The sequence below is a fragment of the Paracoccidioides lutzii genome (genome assembly GCF_000150705.2).
Source record: "Paracoccidioides lutzii Pb01 unplaced genomic scaffold supercont2.27, whole genome shotgun sequence".
Taxonomy (NCBI): Eukaryota; Fungi; Ascomycota; class Eurotiomycetes; order Onygenales; family Ajellomycetaceae; genus Paracoccidioides; species Paracoccidioides lutzii.
Genome location: NW_015440973.1, coordinates 267,848 through 278,729, shown reverse-complemented (window position 1 = coordinate 278,729; position 10,882 = coordinate 267,848). Strand labels below are relative to the sequence as shown.

General features: G+C 47.3%; 4 protein-coding genes across 4 annotated transcripts; all 4 read left to right on the top strand.

The window, feature by feature from the left end:
- Positions 1-3,342: 3,342 nt before the first annotated feature.
- PAAG_07909 (carboxylic acid transport protein) lies at positions 3,343-4,977 on the top strand (the record flags this gene model as incomplete). Its single annotated transcript, XM_002790174.2, has 1 exon — positions 3,343-4,977. The coding sequence occupies one exon, from the start codon at positions 3,343-3,345 to the stop codon at positions 4,975-4,977; it is 1,635 nt and encodes a 544-aa protein (XP_002790220.1).
- A 1,447-nt stretch (positions 4,978-6,424) lies between these two features.
- PAAG_12465 (hypothetical protein) lies at positions 6,425-6,721 on the top strand (the record flags this gene model as incomplete). The annotated part of the gene is made up of 2 exons (XM_015847947.1): positions 6,425-6,481; positions 6,590-6,721. 2 exons carry the CDS (start codon positions 6,425-6,427, stop codon positions 6,719-6,721), a joined length of 189 nt encoding a protein of 62 aa, XP_015702449.1.
- A 2,437-nt stretch (positions 6,722-9,158) lies between these two features.
- Positions 9,159-9,434, top strand: PAAG_12464 (hypothetical protein; the record flags this gene model as incomplete). The annotated part of the gene is made up of 2 exons (XM_015847946.1): positions 9,159-9,269; positions 9,321-9,434. The coding sequence occupies 2 exons, from the start codon at positions 9,159-9,161 to the stop codon at positions 9,432-9,434; spliced, it is 225 nt and encodes a 74-aa protein (XP_015702448.1).
- Positions 9,435-9,888: 454 nt separating this feature from the next.
- On the top strand, positions 9,889-10,395 carry PAAG_07907 (hypothetical protein; the record flags this gene model as incomplete). Its single annotated transcript, XM_002790172.1, has 2 exons — positions 9,889-10,209; positions 10,270-10,395. The coding sequence occupies 2 exons, from the start codon at positions 9,889-9,891 to the stop codon at positions 10,393-10,395; spliced, it is 447 nt and encodes a 148-aa protein (XP_002790218.1).
- Between the last annotated feature and the right edge of the window lie 487 nt (positions 10,396-10,882).

Sequence of the window (10,882 nt, the reverse complement as noted above, 5' to 3'; positions counted from 1 at the left end):
ATGATCAAGGTTCTGACATATGTGGCTCAACGCCAGGTGACAAAGCCACAGCGGTGACGTTTTAGGGATCACAAACTGCGCATTTGGCTGTTCAGGCTACGGAGGGCCTCGACAAATAAGGCTTATCCAAACCAATCATAGCGGGCTCTTACAGCAATAGGTTGCTGTTGACGTTTGCTTCTAGAAAGCCTGTAAATTGGACGACTGCTCCTCCCGTTCTTTGCCCCCTTTCAAATAATCCATCCTGCCCAACATTCGCAAAACCCAGGAAGCAGTTAGCGTCGTATTAGTTATGCAAACGGGCTTAAAAACATGCACATGGCTAGCCCCGGCGACGCCGCCTCGGGACTCATACTCACTCACCCACCCACTCACCCGTTCTCTCATTCACCACCTGCCATGACCTCCTTTTTTTCCCCCTCAGTTGAGCAGGCAACTCGAAACCTAGCGCCAGCCATGGATAAAGTCGTAAATATAACCTGAATAGCCCCGTGTGCAATTACCGATCCTGCTTCCTCCCAGAGCTTTGCATGAAGATCTCACATGTATTGCTCTACTTCACTTCTCCTCACACCAGGAACTCATCCACTTCTCTCGTTTAACCTTCATATCCTTCGCTTGGCCCTCTTCATCCATACACTCTCGGCTTTGTATCGACTTTCCCCTGTATAGAGTTTTCTCACCTCCTCTCCGTCCTCCAGCCCCCGAACCCAGCCCTATACAAAATAACCCCGCCGGATCCACACCGTCAATCAATAAATCTCAGTTATTTCCCTCATTCCTGTTCTACCATTTCCCCCAACAGTAAATATCTGCCGGGCTATACCTCCGCACGAAACGCGCCGATCAAACAACCTCAACCAAGCATAAAACTAAACCCAAAGAAAGAAAGAAAGAAAGAAATTAATAAATAAAAATCATGCCATCAAACCGACTAATCCCCCTCTTAATCCTATTCATCGTCGTCGGCTTTCTGGCAGTTATCCTCTTCGTGACGTGGAGTATCGTGATGGCCGTCAAGATGCAGACGAAGCAGAAAATGGAGAAGAAAAACGTGATGATGTCACGGGACGGGTTGAAGGTTGGTATCAAGGAGTTGAATGATGAGAAGTACAAGGATATCAGTCAGAGGTATGTGTGGGTTTGCTTTCTCTTTTCCTTTATCTTAATACGGTCCTGTCAACATTTTATCCCTTCCTTGACCGGGTCCTCGCGCTCGTTTGTTTATTGCTCCTGAAATGCCAATCACGTCAAGTTACCCCAACTCACGTCCACAAATCTCTACTCTCAACGAGGTATACCACTTGAGAATATATTTTGGTCACTATTATTTACAAATCTCTTCTCGCCATATCAATAGTGTCCTGGTCAACATCTGGAATCACAGCACATTTCCCGCATACAAGCGAAGGTGGTGGAACAATGGATTCAGCAACAACAACGGGAACGGCAAGTAAAAACTACCCACCTGGAGGAGAATTGGGGCCTTTCATTTTTATGTAAGTATTTCTTTTTTTTTTTTTTTTTTTTTTTTTTTCTCATTGAATTATCAAAGAATGTATCTTCCACCTCTTCCTCGCACCCTCATCGCGATAGCCATGGGGAATCACTCTATATCTTCTGCCATTGTTGTTGTTAGTCATTATTGCTGTAGCAAACTCATGCTAACTTTCTTATTAAGGGCAGGCACATCTACACGTCATTGCAGCCAGGGACAGGATGCCTAGACAGTTTTGACCGCGGGCATTGCGATATGACATGTGGAGCATGCTTTGTCTTTATTTTCCATTCGTGCCTTTTCGCTGTCACTTTCACTTTCACTTCTGCTTTCACCCTCACCAAAGCGTTCAATTCCAACATGTTTCCCGAAAACTCTGAAAACAAGATACCCACCCCATTGTATAGAATTGCACCTATTTTGATAGTATATATGAAATCGGTATATGCCTTATGAAACTGTGAAACTTTGTGAAACTGAAAGATGCCATTATCAGCTATGATTTCCATGCACTGTCCTTTGAATCCCAGTCAGGGAGTTCCAAAATGCTTAAGCTTAGGCTTTTCAACAAAAAAAAAAAAAAAAAAAAAAAAAAAAAAAATAAAAAAAAACAAGAATTGCCCAAGGACGGGAGGGATCGACTCCCCCGCATACGTCGATGGGTTATCCCTGTGTCCCTGGGCAAAGCAGCCAATGATGGGCACCCCAGGGCGCGGGAATGGCGATGGCTGGTTGGTTCTTTCGCCCAGGGTTGCCCAAGGATTTTCTTAGATCCGGTCCCGCAGCGAGCAATCTGGGGTTCCGTTGGGTGGGGACTGGACTTCAAGTAAACCTTGTTCTCTTTGGCTGGGAGCTTGGTTCTCCCTAACTGCAGCAGTGTTGCGCCGACAAAACAGAGATATTGCAGTCCCATGATAATGTACTGCAAGATTATCGATTATCACTTAGCTTGAGACGTCAAGCGGACGAGCAACAGACGGAAATGATTCCCGGCTCTGTCCGTAATGCGAGATATGAATCGAGGGTGAAAAGAGAGTCCATAATCTACAGTAGTAACTGTTTTGAGCATCCATCATAGCTAATCTATTTATTTATTTATTTATTTTTTTCGCTCGCCATATAAGACTTCTCGTGTCCACCGCCCACTGCACGTTGGCGGCGTTTGACTCTGCCCACGCTCCGTCGTCGATCACGTGTGGGTGAGGGTGGTGGTGTTGTCCTTGCTCTGTTCGTTCCTTCTGACTCCATTTTTGACCTCTTCCCGGCCTTTTCGACCCGTGGTTCGGAGCCGTTTGATCCTGCAGGCGCTGGTTTGGACTGGAGAACCCCAGACTGTCGTAACCTTAATTTGGCAACAGCCGCTGGCCCCGCTCCTCGTACGTAGCTTCCCTGAAGGAATTCAATATTTACATCATTCACCGACCCACGTTCGGAAGGGACATTCCCGAGCCTCTGTCTCTCTTTCCCTCTGTCTCTCTTTCCCTCCGTCTTATTCTTTCGTTCCTTCCCCATGTCAACTTCTTCTCCGCACCGATTTGGTTATCCGTCACGTTACCCCCGTTTTCTTGCGTGTATCGCATGTATCCACTCATTCGTACGGAGCACTGCACCCCAGGTATACTCTCCGCCTTGAACAAACGACCTTCTCCCAACCCTCTTCGAGTCCCACGACATCCCTCGTTTTTGGATACCTAGGGACCCTCGCCCGTATCGTCTTCGTCTTCGCCTCGTTGGCCACACGGGGTTGGTTGGTAGCCAGCCTTCCATAATCTCCCAAACTCTTCCTTCAAGGGGCATCAGTCGACATTAAAGGGAGCTCCTCCTCCCACCAAGTCTCCACCACCATGTCCGGCAACCAGCCTGCCGACCCTGTCGCCAGGGGCATCATCCCCACCGCCAAACAGGCCTGGACGGACCTCTTCCACTGGAGAATGCGTGTAGAAGTAATCAACTCCTCCGGCGAATCCTACTGCGAATGGCAGAACCCCCCCGCCCTGAAAAACCCCTTCAGCCTCTGTGCCCAGCTCACCGGTCGAGACTGGCTCTACTTCGCCGTCGGTCTCTTCGCCTGGATTGCAGACGCCTTCGACTTCCACGCCCTCTCCATTCAAACCGTCAAGCTGTCCAAGTACTACGGACAATCCAAAACATCGATCTCCACTGCCATCACCCTGACCCTCCTGCTTCGATCGGTCGGCGCTGCCTTCTTCGGGCTTGCGGGTGACAAGTGGGGCCGCAAGTGGCCCATGGTCGTCAACATGCTTGTCCTGGGCTTCTTGCAGATTGCAACCATCTACAGCACCACGTTCCAGCAGTTCCTCGCCGTGCGCAGTCTCTTCGGCCTCTTCATGGGTGGTGTGTATGGGAACGCCATCGCCATGGCCCTGGAAAACTGCCCGGTTAACGCCCGCGGGCTGATGTCCGGCGTTCTCCAACAAGGCTATTCGATGGGCTATGTCTTCGCAGCCTGCGCAAATCTAGGCGTAGGTGGCTCAACGGATTCCTGGAAAACTGTCTTCTGGATCGCGGCAGGCCTCTCCATACTCGCAGGTGTGATTCGCATCTTCCTCCCGGAATCCAAACAATTCCGCGAAGCCAAAAAAGCTGGCAAACACGGCAAACCGCCCGGGGCGTTCTGGCACGAGACGCGGATGATGCTCGTCAATGAATGGCGCATGGTCGTCTACTGCATCATCCTCATGACCTGGTTCAACTACTACAGCCACACCTCACAGGATAGCTATACAACCTTCATGCTCACGCAGAAAGGGCTGAATAACTCCCAAGCCAGTCGGGCAAGCATCCTCATGAAAGCCGGCGCGTGCGTTGGCGGCACTGTGGTCGGCTACCTCTCTCAATTCGTCGGCCGACGGCGCTCCATAATCGTCTCCGCGCTCATGAGCGGCATTCTAATCGCAGCTTGGATCCTTCCGGAGGGCGAACGGAGCCTATCCGTGACGGGCTTCTTCATGCAATTCTTCGTCCAGGGCGCATGGGGCGTTATCCCCATCCATCTCAACGAGTTATCCCCGCCGGCCTTCCGCTCCAGCTTCCCCGGCGTCACGTATCAGATTGGGAATATGATTTCGTCACCGTCAGCGCAGATTGTTAATGTCGTTGCCGAATCTATCAGTGTGCGGGGGTCGAGAGGGAAGCTGGAGCCGGCATATGGGCCGACGATGGGAGTTGCGACTGCTATTATCGTGATGGGGATTGTGGTTACGACTATGTTTGGGCCGGAGAAGAGGGGGAGGAAGTTTGAGGCGGCGAAGATTGCTGGGGTTGTTGAGGCTGGGGATAAGCGGGGGGATAAGCGGGGGGATGTTGAGGCCCAGGCCCAGGCGCATGGAGAAGGAAAGGTGAGGGTGTCATTGAGTTCCGTTCCTAGCGGTGATGAGAAGGGTAGTGGGAATGGGAATGGGAATTATAATGATAAGGGCGATAATGTTGGGCATGCGGGGAATCGGGAGAAGATCTGAAGAGATGAGTTTCGTGATACATGATGAAACGTTAAAGTCAAGAGTAAAAAAAATTATAAAGCTATATATTTGTTTTCTTGTGTCTTTGTTATGATTTACGACATGGGTTTTTTTTTTTTTTTTTTTTCTTTTTCTCTGGGCGGAAGAACTTCTTCTATTTAGTTGAGGCAGTGAAGGTTCTTTTCCCAGGGTTTCTCTCTTGCCCCCAAGTCCTGCTTAGCGGAACGACCTCACTTCGTTTTTTGCTTGGATATACGGGGGTTGGACGCGATCCTTGAAAGAAGTGAGGAAGAAGACGAAAGGAAAACGACGGCTGTTGCCATTAATAATTAAGAGGAAATCTTTAGGTGTTCTGGTGTGCCTCTCCTCTATGGATGATGTATGTATGTTGGTGCTTCACTCTCTCCTCTTACACCAGTTTTTTTTTGGGCAGTTATTGATGCATATAAATCTATGTATATATATGTATATATAGTTAATGTTGGATGAGGATGAAAACTCTTATAATTTTGATGATTGATGTGGCCATTGACTGCTTTTTAGTGTAAGTTTGTCGCATTTCTTGCCGCCCGCCTCTCCATCTCAGGGCTTGGGTGGAATTTTGCTGAAATAGAGATAAGGAATTTGGGATGCGGGGACGGGGACGGGGAGTTCGAGGATGATTTGTGAACTCACCCTCTGTTTAGTTTCATATATGAAGAATATATGCTTCCTCTAGGGGTTAGATGGTGCAGGGCCGCTTTCTTCCAGATATTTGATGTGCCCGGGGGCCCAATATATCTATTCATGTCACATCGAAGTTTCGTGAAAATACATGATTCAAGCATGCAAGTCGACTTTTGCCAAATACGACGAGTCAATCTTCTTCTAAACGATCCTTTTCTTGAAGCAGCATGCCCTGACACAACGGCCCTCTGGTTTCAAATTTCAAGTTTCATTGAAAAGCGGGAACAAAATTTCTAGGAGCATCGCATATAAAACTTGGCGGAAATCCGTAGCTAGCTTCAAGATTTCCGAAATGAGAAACACGAGTGTCGTTCGCTGTGGTGGGATGGGGACGGGCTCGATGCAGTATCGGAATACGTGATAGAGTTCCTTCGCATCATGATGTGAACATCATGATGGCATAATACCTTGAATAGTATGGATATCACAATATGAGGGGTTGAAGGAAAGAGAGGATATGGTGATTCACATTCGCGAGTTGTCGAGATGATAAGTTATATACGGATGCTTCTTCCTCCCTTGAAATCTGCATCCTTTCATCAGAACCAGCAGCCGCAGCAGTAACAGCTGCAAACGAAGATACCTAGCTGAGCAAAAAGCGATCCCTCCTCGCCGGAAAGGAGCATACACCTCTCCAACAAACTCCTCATTACCTCTCTCTATCTCCATTCCACTTACTTCCTCCAAATTCAGACCCTGGGATGGAAGCCACTCATCCAAGATGCCGCCTCACTTCCTCCCCTACCTCACCTTCACGGAGACCCACCTGTTCCCAGGGGTGAGCGCCGCCAACCACCATGTGTAACACGTTCCCCAACTACAGCAGCAATAATCTCGGCTCAACCAAAAATGTTGCCAGACGCGGCGACGACGGGCGTAACGCCAGTCCGGCAACTCCCCCTTCGACTTCGACATCGATGACCATGGCGACATTGACATGGACGACTGCAAGCAACTAAGGCCCAAAGATTTAGAAATGGCCTTTAAGCTCATGGGCGAAATCTCAGACGAGTCATAAGAAGAAGAAGTCTTATGATTGGACCAAGAAGATTATTGGGGTTGCGATGATCCAATCATATTGCTCCTAGATGTCCTGGCCAGTTGAATGTAATTGGCTTTGAAGGTAATGGAGTGATGATGCTATGTGAGTATATGTGCACTGGTGTATATACATATACGTTGGGGATATGGCACGGGGTGATTCCTTGGATTCTTTTCTTCTTTTTCATACATACAGACGCTTTCACTTTTTTCTTGCACATTCCTATGGTGGATGATTTGTATGGATGTTCTATACACACCATATAACTATATGAGAGTTTGGCTGAGATCTGGCGGCGGGTGGGCACAGTTTCTTTTATATAGAAGACATATCTGACAGCTCCTTTTAACATTTTTCCTGGAAGACAACATAAATCGTCCTGCTCTCATTGGCATTGCTTGCCAGTCTCATTCTCATCAGTGCACCAAACAGAGATGTCAAAAGAACTGCACAGGAATGTTCAATTTCTTCCGATAGTGTTTGATCTTTCCTCTTATATCTCACTTATACTAGCATCACCCACACCTCTGCATAGATTAGGTCAAGTTGCTACGTATTCTCTTAGGAGAGTATTAGATATAGATAAATACCGATATTACGTTCGATACATAGTCTACTACTAACTTGGGGCTTAGCTACTGCTAATATGCCAAGGTTTTCTCATCATCAGCTCGCATTATTTGGGCCTTGAACAATTTCCTGCTGCCATTTGCTTGAAAGCCTCTCCATCCAGTCTTCCGAGAACGGGAGCTATTCCCACTCACTCACTCTCTCTCATAGTCATGGCCTGTGGACATGAGCAAGGAACAGCGAGCCATCTGCGATGACATCACGCAACGGACCAGGAGACAATATTGCTTGAGAAAGCAATGTGCGGAGTGTCCGGAGTTTAGGAGAATTGACATCCTGAATTTTCCTTGGTAGAATTATGAAGTCCCTCATTCCGGGCATATCTCTCCCCTGGTTAAAATGGAACCGAGCTTCTTTATTATTCAAGGGAAAGAAACGCCAAACGGGATGGGGTCATCTCATACAATGCAGGATTCCAGCGAGTTTCATCAGTGAATGAGGGGAAGATCCACCACAGACATCATGTGTAGATTGTCAATGAATATCCCGTTGATCCGTTATGTTTCTGAAGTAGATATTGCAAGAATTTGTCCTTGCTTCAGATATGTTAGAAATGTAGTCAAAACATATCCCATAGCGACAGACTTGAGCCGTCGACACATTTTTTAAAATAAATTGATTTATACCAACTAGACTCCAGTCTGTCCTCGTAAGCTGGAACCGAATTACCAAATCTTTTACCTCCCAGTTTCGTTGATTTCTGTTGAATGTGTGAGCACATCATGGCTTGACTGTGGCTGATTGAAATCTCGACGCCAGCAAGCGAGGCGAAATATTAGCTCTGTCTATCCAGTCAATATCAAATTTCCTCGGCTACCGGACTTTGTAATTTCCACGACATGTGTTTTGTTTTACATACATGTATGTTTGTATGATGTAGAACGAGAGAGACTGGAGACTGGTAGCGTTTTGGAGGCGCTGCTACTGAAGCCAAAAACTACCCCGCAATGATGCTCGAGAACTCCACTATAGAGTAGATCCCGCTTCAGCCATGAAGAAGAACAGCTAATTCATGACATAGCGCATAAACACAGAGCAACCAGAAACATATATCGCGTGACGATCGTGCAAATGATTAGTAATTCCTATTATTAATTTTGCCGCTCTCTATCTTTATTTGACAAATATTTCCATACAAGAGGAAGAAGGAATGGGCTTTTCTCGGATATTACAGTCCGCTGGTGTTTCAGGATGGGGTTTATCCCACCCCCCCTCAACCGCGTAGGATGGTGAGGATGATGGTCTGTGCTGGTTTTACGGGTTGCCTTATTCATTTGCGTGGGTGTACAAAAATAAATCCAGCCATACGGACACCTGACATCTTGACCTGCTGAGGAAAATCTAATTTATCCCAAAAAAATAATCTCAGTATGCTTGAGCGTGTAAGTCGGTCGGTCACCTTAGCCGGCAGCGGCGGAGATAACAACCCTGGTGGGTTATTTTAAGCTCTTTGCGGAATAATCGAGTCGTGCCCAATCAAGGTGCGGAATTTACTAGTGGAATGATGTCTTGCATGGTTTTGGGTTTGTTTGACGTGTCTACTGCATCAAGTGGGATTGTCGCTGCCTACACGTGATGATTGTAGTAAGTTAAGGTTAGGTAGAGGCGTGGATGAGTACAATACCTGGAGGATTGGGATAGATGGAATGGATGGGAGGACCCCCCCCCCCCTCTCGAAGCAAAAATTCATTGGCCGTATGGAGTTACGTACCATGTGCCCTCCATACTATTTAGACATGGGTGCATTGCGTTGGGTCGGATCGTCGGAAGTTGGACCGAGATAATGGCCCTTTGTTGGAAGTTTGTAACGTATGAGTTAGTTGTAGCGTGGCTGAGTTGCCAGGGTGTTGGCTGCATTGCAGAAGCCTCTTCACCAGTGTTAGGATGTACGCTTGTATGTATGTATGATTGTACAGGACATGACAGTACAAAAGTATCTCTGCAGATGGAAGACAGGCATAAAGAATCTGTTGCTTTCGATTCTGCTGTCGCTGTTATATCGAATCCCATGCTGGAGGAGATGATGTCATTGCCAAGCCTACCGAAGGCGCAGTCTTGAAGGTTTACCAAGTCCTTTATTCAATACCACCGGGGATGTTCAGGTATGTAAACAAAAGTCGATACCGCCGCAAACATGTTTCTCGCTTTGAGCTGCCATCAAAGTCAAAACGAAATTACCATAAAGGGAGGGAAGGCCTTGGGACTTGAAGCCGCACAATGGAATTGTTCTTAACATCCCCAGACAAGCATACCACAATGAAGGAGCAAAGATATGCGAACCTCCCATCACTCATAACTTAAATATAGTGAATCCATATCTTCAGGATTCGCTGACCTGCAGAAAAGCTGTAAGGAAGGCATACCATTATTTCATTGACATCAAAGCCCCATTATCGTTGTTTCGCGGTATATTCCTCTTGAAGGGAGTCGAAAATGACCACAGCAAAAGCCCTTGAAAGTTGACTACTATCCCACCCTTCTTCTGTTGATCTTAAGCCTGCTCTCTTTTCCACATGAATTTGCCGTTGGAATCTTTCACTGCTCATCCCAATGAAAACGAGCGAGATGGGCGTTTCCCACTTGCCCTGTTGCTCGAGACGGCGCATAAGAAGATGCACCCAAACCCCAACCGGCTAAAACAAACCGTTCTGTCATGGACTCATTTGCTGGCCAACTTTTACGCTGGGGTAGCATCCGAAGCCCAGAGCAACACAGGATATCGAGATATACGTCGAGGCCACGAAGATCATGTTTTAAGCGGCGTCCCGCATGTTGTTTTTCTGGGAATTTCGTTCCAAGGAAATTGCGCTGGGCAGTCCCGGCGTGGGCGAGGGGTGATTTCATATTTGTGAGAGAGGATCGTATGGAGCTTGCAAACAACATATTAATAATAGAAGACACCGGATGTGATGGATGCGAATACACCTGAATCATCGGTGGTGGTGGAAGATATTCCCACAACCCCAACCAATGCTTCAGGAGGGATTGCTAACCACGAAGCGAAGTTCTTAAAGGGATAGCGGGCGTTTTAGCGAAATTGATTCGAAGGATCCACCCGAGACGATATTGGAACGGCTTCGAGCTCTTTGACCTATTGTGGTAGATTGGGAAGGGCCATTTGTGTGAATTGAGGGATGTAAGTCGAGCGCGAAGTTAATAAAGGGGGTCTTTAGCCTTGGCGTCAATGCACAATTGGGGGCATAGCAGTATCTCTCAATGCTATGAGACTCTTCAGCAAGCAGGATACATTTTATTTCACATCTGAGATTCCGTCCTTGAGAATCTGACCTGGACCACTGGGGCAGAAGAATCGGGGAACTTAAATATAGAGTCCAACGTAGTACGGGTGTGAAGAAATGCTGAAAGCCCCCCCCCCCCCCCATCCCATCCCAATGGGATATTCGAAGAATCGGGATGGTATTGGCATGAAGTTTTTCGTAGTTTTGTGTCAGTTGTTTGTCAAGCAGATTCATTGGTTCCTTTTGTCGTCCCAAGCCTTTTCAAATT